The sequence below is a fragment of the Strigops habroptila genome (assembly GCF_004027225.2).
Source record: "Strigops habroptila isolate Jane chromosome 13 unlocalized genomic scaffold, bStrHab1.2.pri S16, whole genome shotgun sequence".
Taxonomy (NCBI): domain Eukaryota; kingdom Metazoa; phylum Chordata; class Aves; order Psittaciformes; family Psittacidae; genus Strigops; species Strigops habroptila.
In genome coordinates this window covers 441336-463231 of record NW_022651054.1, presented here as the reverse complement: position 1 = coordinate 463231, position 21896 = coordinate 441336, and the positions used below count along the sequence as shown (strand labels likewise).

Below are 21896 nucleotides of genomic sequence, written 5' to 3'. Positions count from 1 at the left end.
TCTTTCAGTGGGCCTCAGATTCCAAGAAGCCGGAGGTGAGCCCTGCCCAGGACTGGTCATTAGGAAATGGCAGCTCTGCACCTATAGTATCTTTGAAAACCTGAGACTCCTCATTCATGAAGAGACTGACTGCAAGCTCAGTTAGGAATTATCCCTGAAATGCTGGCTTTGAAGTTTGATATCCTATCCACACCCTGCACAAGACCAGATGACAGAAGTCAAAGATAAATAAGCCTTGAAAAGAAGAAGATTGAAAAGACTTTGTACCTTTACTGGAGCGTCAAAATCACGTCTCCAAAAGGAATTGCTTTCCCAATGCTCTATCTTGTCCATCACTCCAGAGGCTCCAGCAAGCTCCCAAAACCCTCCGTTGGCCTCCCCACTATTCTGGGCAGGACGCCCAATTGTCTCTGCAGATCCTGGCTCTCCAGGCACCCGAAGAGCAGAAAGCATCAGCACCTGGCCCACGGTGCAGAACATTTCTTTGCTGCAGGCAGCCCACGCACTTTGCCACCAGGTCCTACAGGGATGACGTGCTCCAGGAAAGATACATCTCAGCAAGATGAGATCCAGGGGAGCCTTGGGAAATACTATGGAGAGGGAAGGACACATTCCTTCCCTCCCTACACTGGAGAACCATTTGTATTTTCTAGTGTTCTCTTTCTACCATCTCTAGATCTCCTCCTTCCAAAATATTGCTGAGTCCTGCCTGTCCATACACCTCCCCACGTACTCCCGAGGTGCAGGCATATCCATTTCCAGAGAACGCAACTGCTCCTTTCCCTCTTCTCACTCTCCCACCAGGCAACAGCTTACCCTGGCTTCCTAGACCGATATCCTGCACAGGCCCTGCTCATGCACCTCAGCTAACAAGTAAACAAAAAGCATTAGTGCTGGATGGGAATGTATCATCTCACCAGTCGTTCTTCAACTGAGTTAATGCAGATGATATTTCATTTAACATCAGTGCATCTGGTTGAGGTGCAGGGTCTGCCTTGCAGGAAATGACATCTGTTCCCTTTTTTCTCTTTGGGCTGAGATCACAGCAGGCTTTGCACCCACTCATCTCACCACTGCAGAGGTGAGAGGCATCAAAACACACAACTGCATTGTGCTCTTCAAAATTTTCCATTCTGCAAAATGTGTTTCAAGTGTTTTCTCCTTCCAACTCAAAAAATAAAACACGCCATGGTAGATTATGTGAGACAAAGTCTGGGTTTGAGGCAGCTCTAAAAATAACACATCTGACCTGAGCTGGAAAACACTTTCTCCCTGGTCTAGAGTACCTCAAAGTCTTTCTAACCCACTCCCAACTGACCTGTGAGGGTGCATCTTTATTTTATTGTGACGTATCTGTTTGACACGTCAGTTTATCACTTGTTTCCTTCACAACTAGCTAGATGCTCTCAGTTTGCAAGGGAAACCCAGTGAAGTCTCTGAAGTCTAGCAAGAAGTAACTGTCTCTGAATCGAAAGAGAGCATCAGATGCCGTGAGCAGCTTCCATGCTTGCTTGCTCAGAGTCAGCTCCTTGTTCACCGAGTCGTGTTGTACAGGACTCCTGAGCCAGCAGATGCATCTGGATACTGTGTTTAATAGCATCATAATAGTACCTTGGTTCTGTAAATGTACTAATCAGTTTTAATCCATTTATACTGGTGGCCAATTGTGGGATAACCCACAATTTAATTCTGAGATATCCCATTAGTCAGCTGTCTTTTAGATCTTGTCATATTCAAAACAATATACAAGCACCCCTTAAGTATTACTGCCACATCACACACAATTTGTACTTCTAGTGGACTACTTGCAGAGGTTCACACACAACTGAGCAAGCAGCAAGTTTCCAGGACAGTGGTAGGAGGCAGGAGGATCAGGAGGAGGAGCCTAAGGACATGGCCAGGAGCTTCAGTGAACCAGCAGGAACCAAGCCCCAGACACAGAAGAGATAGGAGACTTTTGCGTCTATGCCCAACCCAAAAGGGGGAGACAGAGGAGCCTCACACCAACTCATATTGAGTAGCATGATTACCAGATGAGGCTGCAAGAGCAGGGAGCAGAGCTTGGTGGGGTCAGTTCAATCACCAATTCAGGAACCTGCTCTGATTCTCCACACCAAGCTAGATCCAACCACCACCACCTCAGCCCTGTCTTCTTAGACACTGTCCTTGGCTGCGTTATTACACTTCGCCTACATGTGACAGTCCCCAGCCAGACGTCCATTGTTACCTTTCTCCAAATCTTCTGCTATATGTTTTTGAGAACAGAGAATCATGATGTTGCTAGGAGGGAACTCTATGGGTCTGCGGTCCAAACTCCTGCTCAAAGCAGGGCTAACACCAAAAGGATTAGAGGAACATCTATAACTCCACACAGATGTAGGTGCTACTTCTCCAGGATGTGGAGATATCCTAATAATGTCCTTGGGCTGTTCCAAATTCCTTTCCTAAACGTTCCCAACACTGTACTTGCTTTTTTGACCAAACTTGTGAATAAGGTTGACATTTTAAAACATCACCCTACCTCAAGCACTGCATTTCCTGCCCCAACAGTAGTTCAGAGCCTGTGCATGTTCAGTCACTGCTGCTTCTCCTCCATGTGCACAGTGTTACCTTATATTTAATCTTCCCACAGCTCTTTGCAGTCACATCTAAAGGTGACAGCAGAAGCAGTTTTCTATCAATCAGCTACGAGCCCCAGCACTTCCATATAAGCTTTCCAAATCATTTGGGAGCAAGCCAGACAGCACAGCTCCCAACTTCAAGCACTGTAACTTCATCAGTTACCACCTCTTCTGTGAAAACTGTTATCCTCAGTCTCTGCTTCCCATCTTCCAACCAATTCCATCCAAAGACAGCAGGACCTGTCTTTTTCTCCACAACACTTACATTTGCAGTATTGTCATTGCTTTTGGGTTTTGAAGAAAACACTTCACTCTCGGGATGTAAGTACCTCCCAAAAGACCTTTAAATGTATGTGACACATGGAGAAGGTGCTCAGCTGGAGAAGTCTAAAAATCTGGAAGTGTCAACAAAATAAAGCTCCTAATTCTAACTGGTCAAGAAAGCAAAGCATTTAAAGAGAAAAGCAGCTGCTCCATCAAACTCAGCAGTAGCTCCTTTAATTACATGTCCTTCTTGGAGATGACACTCTTGCAATCTTTTTCAGAGTATTGTTAAAACAAGAACATCAAGGAACTGTCAAAGCTAGGACAGAGGAGAAAAACGTCCTGTTTGACAGAATTATAGCAGTACCTGCATGCAATCCAAAGTACTCTGGTAGCAATAAGAAAAACAAAAAGAGAAATAAACCCACATCAGCAGTTACACTAGCCAAAACTCAATAATAACCCAAAATATTGAGCTTAATAACTCAAAGATAACCCAACCCTCAGTTTGAATGGAATTGTTTTCTCACCGCCTTACAGTGTTTGCCTTGTCCATACTGAGATTCCCATCTAATTCCCAGAAGCATCTACTTGCGAAACAAAAGCCAAACTCCACATACCAAATACATGAATAAGAAAACCATGCACTTTTTGAGGGCCTCCAAATCATGGTATGCTTTGAGCCAAATCACAACATCCTTTGAGTGTCAGTAACAAATTTCAAGCCCTCTTTTCCTAGCACATTTCAAGCACCCATAAAATCAACAGAATGGACACCTGGTGTCCAGACCTTTCCCCAGGCCTGAGACCAAGCAGTGCTGAGAATCAAGGCACAGCTAAAAAACTGGCTTTGACATGATTTCAAGCAGCTAACAGCCTGCTGAGTCATGCACCCTGCTCCTGGTGAGACAAAAAACAGCAAAGTTGAGCCAAACCCCCTAACTTTGCCCAACACTGATGTTCTGGAATGACTGTGATTATAGTTAAGTTGCCTAAATGACTGTTTCTTCCCATTAAACTAGCTTTTAATGTCTCTTTCTTTGTTCCACCTGGTCTCACTGACTTATAAAGCATCTCCGTACCAGTAACATGAACGCAAGAATATTTAACTGATGAGGCCCTTGCAGAACACTACCAGCCTCTCATAGAATGACTGACCCTTTCTTCCTTTGCACAGGTAGATGTCTAGTTTAAACCTAAGTAGCTTCTCCAATCTTTCAATTAAATACTTCAGAAAACATGTGGCAAGCATCAAACCTCCCTTCTCTTAAAGGCTGCTAAGAAGCCAGCTAAACATCAACTGATGTAAGAGCAGCATCCTGTCTCTGCAGCCAAAAGCAGATGTCCCAGAAAGGACATTACAGTGGAGCAACACATCATGTCACTTCCCCATGATATTCACACAGCCTGCAACAATTTCAGTCCCATTCAGCAGGAGCACAGCACTATCGGGCTCCACAGTCAGGCCCCCTTCAAAGGAGATGTTATTTGCAGCCATAGAGCAATCTCCTCCATCAAGGACACTTACCAATTTGCTCAACTCTCCTGGGCTCCAAACAGCCACAGCACAGCAGTAAACACAGGCAATGCAGCCTGCCACCTCTGACTGTATGTCCCCAGTACAGACAGGGCCATGGCCTCCTCAGCACGAGATTTCACTGGCCAGGGGTTGCATAGCAAGGCATTCTGCTCAAGTTCAGATTAAGAACTGACATTGAGAACAAAAGATACCAAATCTGCAGCCACTAATCCATCTCATTTTCTTCTGTCTTACCTCTAGAAGCTGTACTGCTCCTTCATGTTCTCTTTTTGCCTCTGCCTGCGCCTAAGAAGAAATAAGAAAGGGAGTGAATAGGAAAGCAGCCTACCTAAGTTCACTTCTACTATCATCACCACCTTGATAGACCATTATAGATATAGAACAGCGTACAGATGAAAGTGTCCTTGGTCTTTGGACAAACAGCAGTGAGAGACCAGAACTGCCACTGACAAGAGAAACCCTTCACTTTGCTCAAGTACCAGAGTTCGCCTAGACACAGACCCTCTTCCCTGGTTTACTTTATCCTATAAACCTACATACACCTCCTCCACACATCGTACTTCCAAGGAAACAGGGTGCAGGACTCCCATCACTTTCCAGGGATTCAGTGAGTAAAACCTCCATTCCCTCACGTACTGCGTACCTGCTGCAACCGCCTGACCTCCTCTTGCTTCTCCTGCAGGACTAGCAGCGCTTCCTTGTGCTCGACTTCCAGCTGCTGCCTCCGCTCAGCCACATTTCTCATGTGCTGCAGAACAAGTCACAGACAGCTGAAGGGTGACATTACTGAAACACTGTCCTGTGTCCTATCACCAGCCATGGACTCAAAGCATGGTCTGTACTTCATGTCATCATCAAGCAGAGAAGAAAGTAAGAAATTCTTACCACAAACCAGAGCAACAGTCAAAGAAAATCCTTAAATCAGTGATGGTCATCTTATTTCCCCTCCCACCCAAATCACTGAAGCAGCCTTTCCAAAGCACCTCTGCCCACTTCGGAAGGCCATGTGCCAGGATCCCACAGAAGCAGAATTAGCAACAGAAGCACAGAGACAAAAGAATGGACAAAAAAAAGCAAAGAGACAACATGTGCCATCCAAAAGCAGCACTAAGTGCCCAGACAGTCCTTCCAGCCATGTGGATCCTACTGACCTTCAGCACCTGCTCTAGATTCTCCAGCTTGCTTTGCAGTCCTTGATTTGTCTGAATTACTGAATCCCGTTCCTTAGTAACCAAAACCACTTGCAATTTCAGGTCAGCATTCTCAGCTTCAACCTGAAGAGAAAGGATTTTCAGTTAGCACAGTATCCACATGTAGCCATAGGTATTCCTGGTATAAATAATGAAGGACAATTTATTTCTGTATCTCAATAGGTTGTTTTGCAGACGTGCTTTCTACTTGTCATGATACCAAAACCATGAACCTCCTCTCCCCCTGCCTTTCCCTCTGAACAAATACATAAGCATTTGTATCAGTCCTCAATGTGACAAACACTTGATTTGCACTAAACCCACCTCCACTCCCCATTTGCAAGGAAGAAAGGACTGGGATATGAACAGGCTACAGATTGAATTGATATGACCAAAGCACAAAGGTCTACAAGCTTTTTTAATCCTAGATCATAGGGTTAAACATAGAGAACAGTACAAGAAGCTCAGTAGCCTGCTGAAATCATGTTGAACTCCTCCACTTACTGCAGGAAATTCCAGCAACTTACTTTGTTCCTATAGTGAATTGTGGCTTGCTGACTATTAGCAATGCAGATTATCAAGTGAAGACAAACATTTCTACTGAGAACAAACAGTTATTAAATATGTGGGAAACCTTATGCATGGTGGCAACATTGACACACGGGACAAACAAGTGACTTTCTCCCTCTTGTGCACTACATTTGTACAGAGAAGGAGCTGGGAACAGAAACCCATGGAGGATCTTCGTTGGAGTACCAACTCTTCCACCATTCTTACATGCAACATGTTCCTAGAACACAACCCTCCAAGGCGCAACCACCCTCCCCTGAAATCTCCTCTGCTAACTGAACACGGCGAGTATCCTGCCTTTGTCCCAAGGCCTGAAGCTTCTGCGATTTCCATCTGAATTACAGGGGGGGGTTTTCCCCTCCCAAATCATTAGCCACCAAAACCCCTATTCGAGCATGACAAACAATGTCAGAGGTGACTGAGGATTTTCAAACCCACCATAAGAACCGTCAGTTCTTAAAAAGGGCCTATAAGAAAGATGGGGAGAGATTTTTAGCAGGGCCTGTTGTGATAGGACAAGGGGTAATGGCTTTAAGCTAAAAGAGGGGAGATTCAGACTGGATGCGAGGAAGAAATTCTTTACAATGAGAGCAGTAAAACACTGGCACGGGTTGCCCAGAGAGGTGGTGGATGCCCCATCCCTGGAGACATTCCAGGCCAGGCTGGATGTGGTTCTGGGCAACCTGATCTAGTTGAAGATGTTCCTGCTCATTGCAGGAGGGTTAGACTAGATGAGTTTTGAAGGTCCCTTCCAACCCAAACCATTCTATGATTCTATATGCTTGCACCACCTGCAGTGATGGGTTCTGCTGTGACCAGTGCACCCTGCTCCCCACCAACCACATTCCATCTTTGGTTATGAACTCATGAACAAGTTATGACAGGTAAACCAAGCATGAACTTAAGCAAGGACAAAGCATCTCACTCAAGCCTTGGGAAACTCTAATAAAAACAGGGCAGTAGCTGCTCTGCTTCCAGTTACGATGCAGTAACGCAGTTACGCAGGACACAGGTACAGAGGTGGACACACGACCACTACTCAGCTGGCAACTTGAAAACCTGAACTACCAGCAAGTTCTTCCCAGCATAATTTTACAGAAGCCAATGCTCCATCTGACAAACAGGGACACTGATTGTTACCTGTCCTGCCCATCCAGCCTTCTCATTCAGCTGCAAGTTCTCTTCAGCCAGTCGTGCATTTTCACTCTGTACCTCCTGCAGCTGGATCTCCTGTCCAAAAAGAGCAGGCATTATCACACCAAGGCCCTCAGATTAACTCCCCCAAAAATCAGCAGAGCAGCTCCACTGTTCCTGTTGACTGATGGTACAAGATCCTGATGGGATGCTGCTTGAGGGGCAGATGCCAACAGCATGCAGCACTGCTCAAGCAGACACCAGCCCTGTGGCAGACCGTCTTTCCAGTTTCTTTTTATGTACTCTCAAAGCTCAGATAAAGACCTTTCCTCGTCTCCTTCACAGCTCCAGTGCCACATTATTTACATCTCCACCTACAACAACTGATCGGTTTTTGCTGTTGGTTCAAGATCAGAGTCTTCTTGACAAATTTCAGTTAAGGAAGAAATATTATTTGGAAGAATGATGCTAAAGAGAGTTCTAGACTGCAAACTCCAGAGTTTTAAATGCCTGGCTCTGACACCAGGATCCAGTCTGGAGTTCAGCAACACGAGCCAGCTATCACTCTTGCCTTAGGGAATGTTGTCTCTGAGCAGGCAGGAGAGCCATGGACATATGGAAAGACATTGACTGATTTTGTTAGGTCCAGCCCATCTGCAACAACTTTGTATACATTAGAGGAATTTAACAGTTGCATGATCACATGACTCCACATATTCACACTTATGTTTCCCCATCCCACTGCTTTACAGATCATCAAATATTGCCTGGCTATTCCAAAAGCTAATTCCCTGTGTGCACAGTCTACGTCCCAGTGCATCAAAGTGAGCTGGTCCCTTCTTGACCTTGAAAAGCTAGCGTTCCTTAAATGCCCCACTCTAACCCAGACAATGACACCGAGTTACGCACAATGAACTGCACATGATCCGAACTGCACATTCGAAACTGACCTGAACTGAGATTTGAGCAAGACATAAAATATCTACTCAGAAGGAAAGCATGCCTGGCTGAAACTATACATTATCACAGTCACTAATGCTACCAGTGCTGCTCAGCAAAGTAGAAAAGAAGGGAGAAATTCAGATGTTGTGATATGACCTGCAAAACCTCCATGAAATTAAACAGAGGTAAGATTTCATCCAACAAATAAGAAGCATGAGAAAATGACTGTTGGTTTGTGCAGTTACCATCTCAAGATGCAGAAATCTTTCATTACTTGTCTGGAGCGCTTGTGAAAATGTCAAGTATCTTCTTGACATGACATGGCAGCGGCCATGGAGTTCCAGCCAGTCATTTCTGCAGCTATATTCAAGTCACAGCTGACAGACTAAACAAACAACTCCAGCCTCAAGGGCTGGAGCTCAGAGTTTGTGACACTGTTCAAATTAAGAGAAAGGCTGGTGGCTCCTTATTAAGATAAACTGAAGAGAATCCAAGAGAGGCACAAAACGACCTGGCTCCTCTTCTGCCATCACGCTCACAACAGCAGGCAACAAGAACACTTACCAGTTCTTTGCATCTTTTATGCCTTTTCCTCACTTCATGTTCAAGGTTTTCACATTTTTTGCGCTTTTTCTTGAGTTCAAATTCCTGCATGAAACAGGCGTAAGTAGATCAACACGTCCACATTCTTACAGTGCATGAGAAACTCAAGCCCAGCTTCTCAGCCCCAATGATGCTGCATTAACCGGTTTTGTTTTCTTCAGAAAATCTTTGTGGCAAACAGAAACAATACAGAAACCCAGGGAGATTTTTTAAAGGCCAAAAAACTCTCCCAGTGAAGCAGCTCTTCCCCTCTTCCCCCAAGTCTTTCATCTTCTGGAAACAGTTCTGCATTTCCCATTTGCACAGATTGCTCCTATTTTGTATGGAACACTGTGGAGAACAGGATGCGGGGGACAAGAAGACAGAGCTGTGCAAAATATCCAGCTTGAAACGCCAGCTGTGCTATCTTAGCTCCTACTCTAATCCAACTGATATCTAAGAGAGAGCAGACATCCCTCTGGTTATGTACCTTTATCTGCAGTTTCTTGCTACCATTCTTGGTTCCTCAGATAGATAAAAGCTGCCAAACCTCATTGTGAACTGTCCTAGTTTGCTGGAATAATTCACACAGGACATATTCCTCACATAACATCTGTCCTAGGTCAGTCATTCTTGTTCCCAGTTCAAGTAAAGCTAAACCAAACACAGCACAGAATCTACTAGCATGTTTCCCTCTGATTTTAGTGTGATGTACTCCCCTGCCAACCCAATGCCTGGAGGTGCCACCCAGCAACACTCTCCATGCAGGTGGCCTGTGCTTTCTCACCGATTCCCCAGGCTTCCCACTGTTGCAGAGCACCTGCACCTAGAAAGACTTCAGTCCCCAAACTCTCTGCCTGGATTGCATGGGTGAAAACCCCAAGGGAAAGTAGAGCACTCCTTCACCCAAACCGAGGTTCACCACTCACCAGCTGCTGTATCTGTTGGCTGCTCTCTTGGTCTGTTATTGCATTTCTGGGAGGGAAATTTTCATGCCCTTCAGAAGCAAGTCCCAGCGGTTGCACACTTGGTTCCACCTGGAAAGCAAGCAAGATGCCAGAGAGCTTGGGGACAGCCAGGACTGTAGAGCACATCATGCACAGCGAGGGAGAAGAGGCTCTCCTGACAGTACCACCTGAGAGCACAACACTCCACATGAAAACCTCTGCACTGCATCACTGGACATGGAGAAAGGGGAACACCATGCCAGGGATCTCTCAGCCACCACAGACCTGCGCGGGGAGTCTTCAGGAGCCCAGCACAGACCAACCCAGCTTGACTGAACCACCCACATGCAACAGTGGGCTCCAGAAAGCTCTCAGATCCGAGTTCCCATTTGTGCCTCACCTAAGGTTTCAATGCAAGGCACCAAGAACACCTCTCATGGCCCTCTCCAAAGCAATAAAAAGATGGATTCCCAGCAAAAAGCTAAACAAAATTATGACATTCCTAATGACAGACAATTGCCAAAATAACCAAATTACAAATTTGCCCACATGGACCTGATTTCCACCCAAGAGCAAAGACATGCCCCCAGCAACATGCAGAACCCAGGCTCATCACTGTGTCAAACTGATAAACAAGACTGGCACAAATCACAGAGAGAGCTGTGACCTGGAGCTGTGCCATCTCACTCACAGAATAGAATCAGAGAATCATTTAGGCTGGAAAAGACCTTTAAGATCATCAAGGCCAACTGTTCACAGCAGGGACTGGAAGATGCTCAATGAGTGAGCCAGGTGCAAGGAATGTGTTCAACCATACATTTAAAAATCATTGTAGAGCAGCTGCTTTTCAGCCCAGCACTATCTGCACCGACCTTGGCAGAGCCCCTGCTGAGAGCAAAGCATGGGGCTGTACCAGCTAAAGCCACACAAAGAACAGGCACAGAAGTACCTGAACTTTGGCAAATGACCAGAAAGTTTAAAGCATTCCACAGAGGAAATTCAAAATGTTGCAGATTTGCTAGAAAGCTCTGCTCTTGGCACCAGCACGTCACAAAAGAATTGCTGCAGCGTTTTCTGCTGGAGCACAGCCCCTTCCCTCGGCTGTGCCAGGGCAGCGCTCGGCCAGCAAACTGCTGTGGGCTCCAGGACAGGACGGGGAGGAAGGCTGGGCTTGTTAAGGCTGTTTTTAACTCAGATCCATCACATTCACTGCCCAACATGAGCTGCACCAACGCAAATGAAGGGGCTGTGGGAGCAAGCAGTGCTGAGCAAGAGGCTGTTTGAGCCAGCACCATCACTGAAAGAAATCCCTGCTAAATTCTTATTTGTCATTACAGAGATAAGCATCACTCCAAACCCCTAAATAAAGGGGTAGAGAATCAGAAGGAAAACAGAGATTTTCCAAGGACTGTTAGAGAAGCAGCTCGCTTCTTACACTTTCAGGAAGTTCTTTGAAAGCAAGGGAATTCTGCCTTGTTGAACTGTGATGGGGAGCAGAAGAGAAGAGCAAAGTAATTTCTTTCAGTTATAACTGTGGTTACTGCCCCAAGAGCTGACTTCATCCTCAGCACAGCACTTGCATGAACACAGCCCCTTGAGCCCTGGATGTTCTGCGCTACAGGCTTTGGCTAAAAGACTGGCAGCAGCCTCCTTGTTCCCCCTTCACTGCTGCTGCCCGGCTTAGTCTTGTTGCTATTTATCAGCCAGAAAATCTTCTGACAATGAGGACAGACTCTCCTGAACCAGAGAAATAAAGAGCATCCATGAGAAAGACCATAATGCAGGTTCTTGCCCAACAGAACCTGCAGGGCCAGTTCAAAACGAAAGTACAGAAGGGCTGTTCAAGGAACACAAGTGCAGAGCAAAGGAAGCTCAAAAACCAGAAGTCTGTGCATCCCTCTTCATCATGGAGGAATATGGAACAGGAATTTGGAACACTGGCACAGGGTGCCCAGAGAAGCTGTGGCTGCCCCATCCCTGGCAGTGTTCAAGGCCAGGTTGGACACAGGGGCTTGGAGCAACCTGCTCTAGTGGAAGGTGTCCCTGCCTGTGGCAAGGGGTTGGAACTGGATGAGCTTTAAGATCCCTTCTAACTTTAACCATTCTAGGGTTCCCTGATTCTATGAATTTGGGGGGGCCACCAAGGCAGAAATTTCAAACTATGAAGAACAGAGCTAAGGATCTCTCTCGAACTGAATTGTCTACAAGAACTGTGGAGGCCAACAATATAAACAGTAACAAATCACCCAGATTAGATAATATTCACCCAAGAGATCAAAAACCCTCTTTGGCATGAACTGAATCTCTCACTTCGGCAGTACGTGACTCAAGGCATGCAGTGTGTCACCTCTGACACTGCCTTAATATGAAGTAAATGGAAGGTGGCAAATATGAAGAGTATTCCAGTGGAGATCTGTGGAAACACAGAGCAGTACATTTGACACGTGTTCCGGGCAAGCTGATAGAAATCACAACAGAGATTAGGCAAATACTTAAAAAACAAAAACAAACAAACAAACAATCAAAACAAAAAAAAAAAAAAAACCAACCAAAAAACCCCAACCAAACAAAAGAATATTGGGGAAATAAAACCCACACTCACAAATCTATAAAGAGTTGTTAGCAAACAACTGGGTGAGGTAGACCCAGTCAGTACAATCCGCCTGAGTGTGCTGAACACATGCAGCTACAGAGCTTTAAAAGGCTTCTGCAGACACTGAGCCACCACAGGAGGAGGGGGGAGGTTTTCTCCTGGGTATATACCTAGTAAAAATGAAAGGACTAGTAAAGAGGCAGCAGGAACCATGCTCTGCACGTACTGATGGAGCAAAGGGCCAAATGATGAAGAGGGCCTCATGACACAGAGAGATTACAGAAGGCCATCAGACAAATGATGCTTTAATAGAACCCAGTGCTCAGTCAAAAAGGCACAGGTATCTATTGGGAAAGGGAAAGAAAACTTTATTATGCCACCATATAAATCAGTGACACTGCACCTGGGATACTGTGAGCAGTGCTGCTTCCCCAGCACAAAAAAGTACAGAGAAAATGTACATCGGAAGGAAACAAAGATGATAAACACTGAATAATGGGAGAAAGCAGCACCAACAAAAAACGGCTGAGAGGAGCCTGAAAATTGGGAGTGACTTGGGAAAGACAAACAAGGAACGAATATTTAATACGCCTTCTATAAGAGCAACGAACGAGCACAGCTGGTGGGTTCTCACAGAGCCAACAGACGTGAAATTGCCTCGGGACACCGCCGGTACCGAGAGCTTCGTAAAGAAACCGGGAAGAACCGACACCAGACGAACATACCGGGAGCCAGCGGACGCCCCACCCCGGCTCAGGAGCCCATGAACTTTCGGAGCTGGGGGGAACCGGGCGCACCAAGGCCCGGCGTCACGCACCGCGCGCCGGACAGCCTGGCCCTCCGCAGCGCCGGAGGCCTCCGCCGGCCCCGCACCCCGGTGGCGGCGCGCCCTTGCCGAGGCGCCCACCGGGACCGGCCCAGACCTCGGCCCCCGCGGCGGGCAGAGCCCCGCGGCGGGCCCTGGCCCTCTCACCATGGAGAATCCCGCCCCGAGCGCTGAGGAGCAGCCCCGCTGCCCGACCCCGCCGGCAGCAGAGGCCCCGGCGGGCCTGTCCCGTCAGCCCGGGAGCGGCCCCGCCCCGCCGCGGCAGAGGCGCTCCCGAGAGTACCTCAGCCCGCCCGCCTGCCCCGGCCCCCAGCGGAGGCCGCAGCCGCCCCTGTCCCTGCCTCCGTTCCGTCCTGACCGGCCCGGGCGAGGAGCACCCGACCTCACCTGCCGGCTGCACGGCCCGCGGCGGGGAGGCGGTGCCCGCCGGCGGCCGGATTTGCCGGGCGGTACCATTGCACCGCGGAGGGGCGGCCGGGCCCAGACACCGGGGCCGGGAAGGCCCCGGCCCTGCTCCGCAGCGCGGCCGGGCGAGAGGCCCGGCCCCCCTCGGGGGTTCGCCTCGGCTGGGACCATCGCGCCGGGAGAAGCGGGGGATGGCGCTGCGGCCGTGCCTGCCGCGTGCTGGGGCTCACAGAGTCGCGTAAATCCCTGGCACCATGGCCATGGGTGCCCATCGCTCACCCATTGGGGGCCAACGTCCGAACCTCGGCAAACACCCAGGACGCGTGTGTTCTGCCAGCGCGGGCAAATAGAGGTGTTGCCTCGTTCCCCTGGAAAACACAGCACAGAGCCCCGTGTCAGGGACAGTGAGCAGGACTGAGCCCTGGCGTGGCTCGGGGTCACGGTACGAGTGGGCTGCCAGTGGCATCTGTGTCCCACTCGACCTCCAAGACCTGGCCCTAGAAGTTTAGAAACCAGCACAGCACCTATTCATAGATTCATAGAATCCCAGACTGGTTTGGGTTGAAGGGACCTTGAAGCTCACCCAGTTCCAACCCCCTGCCACCTTCCACCTGCAGGAACACCTTCCGCTAGAGCAGGGTGCTCCAAGCCTTGTCCAACCTGGGCTTGAACACTGTCAGGGATGGGGCAGCTACAGCTTCTCTGGGCACCCTGTGCCAGCGCCTCAGCACCCTCAGAGGGAAGAACTTCTTCCAAATATCTAATCTAAATCACAGTGGTGGAAACCACAGCGCTCACGTACTCTAGGTAATAATAGTAATTAATTAAGTAATTAAATAGCAAAACTTAGATCGCTGACCCACTTGTCTCACCTCCCTGGGTGCGTCCCCTCCTAGCACTGGGTCTCCCAGGTGGGCCTCCTTGGGTAGAGGTGAACCTTTGCTGCAGGTATTTAGCACTGGTTCGGGCAGTCCCAAGCGTGTGGCAGTACTTGGCAAAACACCACCTGAACTGGTTTGAGAGGAACGCAGACACTCCTTGAAATTCTTCAGCGCGATCTGTCTCTGCAGCCGCAACACCTCCCTCTGGGACTCCTGCAGCAGCCGGTCAAACTCAATGACGTTCAGGCAGTGAGGGTCATTCTGAGGGAAATGCAAACATGACATTGTGTTGCTGACAAGTTCTAGAAGGTGGAATGGGTCAGGGTGGTGATTTCACGTGCAAACTCCAAAAGCCTTTCTGAGGAGGCACTGGTGGAAACCAGGTAATGTGGTACACACAAAGATTTCTGTTTCCTGGGTCTTCAAACCTCAAAAGCACATTATTCCTCCAGCCTGTGGTGCTTCTGCAGCTATCGCAGCACAAAGCAAAAAGGCTTTTCTAAATGTGTGCTTTTTGGGGGCTTGCCAGCAGAGAGCGTGTCGGGATAACTTAAGTTCATTGCCCAGCCAAACCAGAGCCTTAGCTGGTTTACCTCCTTGATGTGGGCGCTGGCATTCTCTGCAGCCCTAACGGTGGTTGGGGCTTTGAATGCTGGAAAGAATGAAGAACATCTGGGATTTGTTCAGTTGTCATTCAGGATAATGTTTGCTTTTCAAACATTCCTGATTTCTAACCTCTTCAGAGACAGTCTGTGCGGATGGGCAGCTACCACAAGGCTAGGCTGTGGGGATGGGTCCCATCCACTCTGGACCCCAAACCAGCAGCTTTTGAAGGAAATCAGTGCAATCTTACTCCCAGTGAGAATATGCCGCCAGCTTGTTTAATTCTTCAAAGGTTTTCAGATTGCAGGAAGCTGAAGAAACACGTACCTGCATGTCCATACACACGTACAAAAGCTGGTTGTGAAAACCTGTCTTTACAAATATGCTGCTGGAGGAAACATTGCTCATTCCCCTGGAAAGCTCCTAAGCCAGTGAATTCAATGCATAACTGGTATCCAGGACAAATTTAATCTGCTTCCCTGTTCACTTCTTATTCACCCTAAAAATAGTGTGTGCTTTATAAATACAATTTGTGTAGAAAACCATGGTTACTCTCATGCTACAAAGGGGAAACTGAGGCAGCATTAATGGGAACTGACTACAGATTCAAGAAGTGAGCATCTGGGCCTCCTCTGTGCCAAACCTGCATTCAGGCTATCAGTGTAGTAGTTCTTTAAAACAAAATTGGCTGTGGCTCTGTATAAAATCTCCCTTCCCCCACTAAAAAAGGCAGCTATTCCCAACAGGCAGCCTCAGAAGCCTGGGGGAACAAGCGAGTAGAAAAAAGGCTCAGTCCTCCACTCACAGTTTCTATTATACACATCCCCTGCAGCTGCCTTGCTGTTCCCTGCAATCCTTCACTTCCAAGAATGTATGCTGCAAGAAATTGCAGCCTGGTTTTAGGGGAGCTGGGGTTTCATTGGAAGCCCATCATGAGACTATGATCTCAGGAAATCATTTTACCCTATCCGAAGAGCCCTGCCTTTGCAAAACAAGGCCAATGCAGAGTGTCTGACCTGCCACTGGAAAGGAGTAGATCCATTTCATAGCTACTGAGAAATCTGTGCTGATTTAAATACTTTAGATTCAAATTGATTTGGTTACAAGCTCTGAGCATGCACATAATATCTCTGCATATAACCCCCTTCAGTGGCGTAATGCCTTTTGCACGCTGCAGACAGATTAAGGGAATTCTGAATTTTAACTAGCTGGAAATTAAAATTTAATGAGCAGTTGCTTGAGAGAGAACTGGGAAAAACCAGATCAGAGAGAACGATCTGCTCTCCTGCTCTCTTCTCTGCGAATTCCCCAGTCATGCCCCCAGTTTCTGCCTTGGCAGCTACACAAGCAGATGGTCTCACCTTGTGAGCCAGGGTGGTCACCCAGGCCCCAGGAAGGCAGTGGCTGAATTCCTCAACCCTGAGGGTTGCCCCCAGGTGTATTTCCTTGGCTGGTAATGAATCTTGCTCACCTGCTTTTGTCACATTCCTCTACAATTTGTCACTCTCCTGTCCCTGGCAGATTCAGGTTGCCCAGCAAGCTCTGCTATGAAAATCAGACTGCTTTGGAAAGCATCTGTTCCCCCTTCTGGGGAGGTCTGCAGTGAGAAATCAAAGGGACAGGAAGGAACTTTCTTCTTGCTGACACCATAGAGCATGGTCAGACCTGGATAACTTTCTCCTGTGATTTAATGCTAGAAATCATCAGTGGCAGCTCTGTACAAATGGCAAACAACACCCAGTCATTCTTGTCCTGACTAGATCTACATTAGGGAAAGACTGAGAATCTACCTTCAAACTCACAGTTAAAATGAATATATGGGGAGCTCAGGGGCAAAAATAAAGCTGCTTTCTGTGAGGAAGTATTTGCCACCTAAATATCATGTAAGTAGGGTAGGTAGAAATGTAAGTATTCATTCAGCTTGCCTGGGTGCAGGAATGTGGAGTTGCATTTGACCACATCTGCATTAGCAAAACAGGGGGAAGGCAGTGTCAGCCCCAGCGTTACTGAGCTTCTCATGAGAGTTTAACCGACCTCAACTGAAAACTTCCAGCTCCTGAGCAAAAGATGTGTCTGATATGCCTGGAACAGGTTACTTTAGTCACCTAGAGTGGGAACTGTTTCACATCACTTCAGATGTCTGTAGAGGCTCCTTTCAGAGTCATTGCAGAGAAGAAGTGCTTCGAGGGAGTGGCATGTCTGACCAGTTTCAGATGTCTGTCTTGGGATGAGCTGAATTATCCCTTCTATCTCACCATTTATATCAGCTAGTCCTGTGCTGGTGCTGAGGGGAACATGGGTCACCAGCTTGGGTGCAGGCACCCACCCCTGTATAATGATTTGTACCCTTGGTCACAAGGATGAACCAAGTTATCACCAGCCTCGTGGTGTCTGTGAGCTCTCAGAAAGCTGCAGCTCGAGACATGGGATTTAGACTTATGCTTGGGAATGTGCTCAGCTGGGTTACTTTCCAAAGACGATCTTTAAAAGGAGGTCCTGCTTCTGCATCTTGCTTGAAGCTCAGCACTGTGAAAAGTCATCCTGCGCCTGTGGCTTCTTGGGGTTTTCCAGAGGAAGAGTTTTAATCGCTGCTGAAAATGGCAGTTCAGAGCCATGAATTCTGAGAGGGACAACTGGGGTGTCCCCCAGCATGCTGTTCTGGAGGGATCTGGGCATTGTCTCTGCCACACATCCATTGTCCCCCATCCAACTCACATATCTCTGATTCCAGTCTGTACTTGGGACTAATTGCCCTCACACCACCTCCTGGAGCCTGGTTCCTATCACTGTTGTTGCACTGCTTGTACCCAGCCACTGAGTGATGCCCCAGAAAGTGTCTCACCTTCCCTGCGAAGAGTTTAGCCTGAAGCTCCCGGCACTCCTGCTGCAGAGCTTCAATCTGCTTGTCTTTTGCCAGGAGAGCACTGGCCTGCTCTGTCAGGTCCTTGGCACGCTGGCGGGCAAATGCTTTTTTGCACAGCTCCAGGCTAGAGCCCTTCAGATGCACTGGAGCAGTTACCTGCACCAGAGAGAGCAGAAGGGAGAAAGCCACACGTGTTCATGTTCATTAACCACCACCCCATCACCCCAACAGCCATCAAGCAGGGAAAAGAAACTGTCAAGAAACTCAGCCTAGCCCCAAAAGACAGACAAGCAGACAGAGTAGCAGAACAGACCTATGGAAAAGTGGAAGGAAAGAGGAAGGGCTGGGTGGAGAAGTGGGTCAGAGAAGAGGTGGGAAGGAGAAGGTGCTCAGCAGATAAGGCCAATGAGTAGTCAGAATGGGTGGGCTGCAGGCAGGGCAACAGTGGGTGGGGTGAGGAGACAAAAATGGGATGAAGGAGGAAAGACACGAGAAGGCAGCAGAGAGGAGGAAGGGAGGAGGATGGAAGGAAAGATGAGCATGGGAGCAAGGATGGAGGTAGTCAAACCAGGAAGAGAAAAGGAGCTTCTGTGGTTTTCTAGACAGTGGTAAAGAGGGCTTCAGCATGGATGGATGGAAGATACAGGCAAAAGCAGAGGCAAGAGAGAGCCCAGCAAGGGCCAGTGCAGCCGGGGGAGGACTGGGAGATGTTCAGCAGGAGAAGGAGTTCAGAGTCACATGCTCCCTGGAAGGGAGGGAACAGCAAGGATAGGGATGGCAATGGGCTTCAGGGGACAGCAGGACAGACGGGGACAGACAGCAGGCTGGGCACAGGCTCTGGGCAGAGGCCCCAGGCAGAAGCTGGGGCTGCCTGGCTGCAGTCTCACTGGGATGCTGCTCTCCCACTGGGAACCAGCACTACAGAGCTGGATAAAGGGGCAGCTCACACCCCCCTGCTCATCCCAGCCAAGTCCCTGGGCTATCCAAACCCTGCCTCATCCTGTCCAGCTATTTTCGTCTGCACAAAGCCTGACAATCTGATGAGGGGCGACTCTCTCCCCTGCCTGATCAGGAACACAGTATCCTCTGTGCAAACTTTTCCTCTCTTGGTCTTCCTGAGCATCTTGCTCATGTGCAGAAGCTGTGTGCCAGGTCCTGGCTCCATGGAACCTGCATACCAGGCACTGAAGGCAACCGCTGCCAGAGGAACCCCAGCTCCTCAGGCCCCTTCTCTGGGCATGCAGCTGCCTCGTCCTGCCTCTAGCTCACCCTCCACGAGCCTCAGCCATCCAAACACTTTCTGCTCTTGGGAGACCTGGGCCAGCATAGGAGCCCAGCCAGTTGGTACCCCCAGGGCTCACACAGGTCTTAAACCATCACCACCCCGAAGCTTCACTCAGGAGAAAAATAAACCAGTATTTGTATAGTTGCTGGGGGTCCACACAGCTGTTGGATGTGTATCAAATGATTTCTCTTAACATAGTATCTGACAAGTCCATCTGGCAGCAACTGCTGCTCTGCAAGTACCAAAACCCCATGATAGATGGGCAGCATGGTGCCTGGGGACACAGAGGGCAGGCAGTGCCAGGAAAACCCTCTACCTTCTCTTCAGCAAAGCTTTCACTTCCTCCTTTCTATCCTGAGGGGCTTGAATTCCACAGCCCCTGTTTCCGACTTACTATGCCTTACTCTGCTACAATCCACCTTCAGTGAGTTCATGCAAGTTCTTGTGCCCAAGATCCCACATCCTGCAGCCATCTCCCACCACTCCTGCACCATGTCAGATACCACAGGGTTTCCAACAAGCTGCTGTTGGGTTGGAGAAAGCAAAAACCATGCAGCTTGCACAGCAATGCAGGCAAGGTATGGATGAGGCAGAGCAGTCTCTCACCCCTTCCTGTTTTGCTTTACCACACTCCTTATTCAAATACTGCTTGTTTCATTTCGGTGAAGTCAGATGAATTATTTTCATGACTTGCCTAAGGAAAGCTGAGCTGATTACCCTAAACTAACACCTCAGGGGGAGGTCAGCACATTTACAGCAAGAAACCAAGGAGCAGGAAATTGCTGAAAGCCAGCTCCCCAGGCAGGACCAGAAGCAGCCGGCAGTGGCTGGGGTTTGTGATTCTTGCCCTGCTAATGTGCAAAGCATGTTTGCTGTAGGTTTAAGAGAAGAGGACAGGCAAGGCCTTTCTATCTCAATGGTGGCAAGTCCCGGTGATGAGGTGCTTTCCTAGCTCAGCTTCCCAGTAGCAGCAAGCCCCTGCACTCACCACTTTGAGGTTTGCCTCCTGGAGTTTGCGGGCTCTCTCCTCTAGGCGCTTGGCGATCACTGCCAGCTCCGCATTCTTCCTCTTCAGGTGCTTCACCTTCTCCTCCGTCTGGGGGAAGCAGCTCCTGCGCTAGATAGCAGATGGAGAGGTTTGAGGTGAAGCTCCAGCTCAGCTCGAAGCTGCATGCTGGGGGTGTGAGGGGAAGCCAAGGTCCTTGGCCCTGCCTGACCTGCTCTGTGCCCACAGGCTTTTCCCAGCCAGGGCCTGGCCTGTTGTCCTGTAACCATCCCAACTATTAAACATCGACCTCTCTTCTTGTTGCCTCTCCAGTCACTGAAACCTGCTTTTCCTGGTATTTTTGTTAATGTGACCTCTTGACCCCCGTGAGATGCCCCTCAGCCCACCCCACCCCACTTGGTCCCTCTCCATCCATAACATGTTTGTTGTAGGCTCTGCCTTCGCTGTCTGGGACTCAGCATGTCTCCAGCATCTGTCTATGCTGACCACCACCTTTTGGGATTTCTCTTCCAAAGTCATCCTAGTTTATTTCCCTGGGGTTACAGGACTCAACACCTTGCTGGATATTTGTGCTGCACAACCACTGCAAGCTTGGCCATCGTCCTTTCTCTCATGACACCAAAGCATGAGTGGGGGAATGGGAGGAAGCAGCCTAGGACTTCATGATGTTTGCAAAGCAAATTTCCTTTTTCTTCCTATTGATTCTGCTCACTCTTAATCCCCTTTTATTTGTTATGTGTCTGTTTCAATAAGCTGCTGCCTGCCGATGGCTCGTTCTCTCAAGGTCATACCCAGATGTGTTGTGATGTCTTTTCACATCAGCAAAAATGTCAGGTCCCCTGAGCCTTCCAAGGATTTTCCTCCCTACCCCTGTGAGATCCCACCATAGGTGCTCACTGCTTTCACTGCTTTGCTTCAGCTGGAAGACTGAGGCTGATTTTTGAGAGCAAGTTGTGATGAGAGCTTAGTGAGACGACAGCACGATAGTGCTTTGCTAAAACCAGATGACCGATAAAGGGTAACCTCCAGCAGGTAGGTCAGACTGGATTTATGCTTTTTGTGCAAGAAAATTATTTAAAATACATGTGTTGAATTTGGTGATATAAATCTGAAATGTTGAGCAATCAAATTTTCAGGGGCCCGAGGCGGCTGCATCCCCACACCATGGGGCTGCACAAGGGGTTGATGCTCTGCAGGGAGGATGCAGGAGGGGAACATCCCCTCTTTGTATGTCCTGAGATCCTGGCTGCCCACCAGGGAGAGGGCAGTGGGGCAGAACAGGTGGACCAAGCCATGGCAGCCTTGGCTTTGGGTGCTGGGGTGCAGCCAGGCAGGAGCCTGGTGCAGAGCTCCCGTGGGAGCAGAGGGCAGCGCTGCACTGTCACTCAAAGCCGAGGCTGAGTGAATCAGTGTTTCTGCTTTTCTAAATAAAGAGGAAACAGGAGAGACTTCCCCCTCCCCTGCCGCCAGCTCGCTGCCTTGCTCTCTGCCTGCTCTCACAGGCGGCTGCCTTAAAGCCTCTGGTGGTTTCCAGCAGGCAAGTAGCACCAGACACAGATGGGAAAGAGCAGCTCCGCTCTGTACCGCAAGGAAGAGGTCCTGCTCCGAGCCAACGACGGGTGCAATGCGAAGGCACCCAGGGGA

At 48.7% G+C, this 21896-nt stretch overlaps 1 protein-coding gene across 16 annotated transcripts in view; it reads right to left on the bottom strand.

The window, feature by feature from the left end:
- The window catches only part of TSPOAP1 (TSPO associated protein 1), a 70758-nt gene that overhangs the window by 34857 nt on the left and 14005 nt on the right, over nucleotides 1-21896 (bottom strand). For 13 of the 16 annotated variants that reach the window (XM_030474749.2, XM_030474744.2, XM_030474739.2 and 10 more), the window contains exons 3-11: nucleotides 20235-20363; nucleotides 17941-18117; nucleotides 14478-14756; nucleotides 9773-9880; nucleotides 8826-8909; nucleotides 7326-7415; nucleotides 5577-5699; nucleotides 5069-5173; nucleotides 4660-4710 (exon numbers count right to left, since the gene is read on the bottom strand). In XM_030474749.2, the coding sequence (XP_030330609.1) occupies nucleotides 4660-4710; nucleotides 5069-5173; nucleotides 5577-5699; nucleotides 7326-7415; nucleotides 8826-8909; nucleotides 9773-9880; nucleotides 14478-14756; nucleotides 17941-18117; nucleotides 20235-20363 (1146 nt within the window). Of the gene's footprint in view, nucleotides 1-4659; nucleotides 4711-5068; nucleotides 5174-5576; nucleotides 5700-7325; nucleotides 7416-8825; nucleotides 8910-9772; nucleotides 9881-13596; nucleotides 13707-14477; nucleotides 14757-17940; nucleotides 18118-20234; nucleotides 20364-21896 lie in introns of those variants that run through there. The other 3 variants (XM_030474733.1, XM_030474741.2, XM_030474746.1) reach the window with 3 other exon arrangements.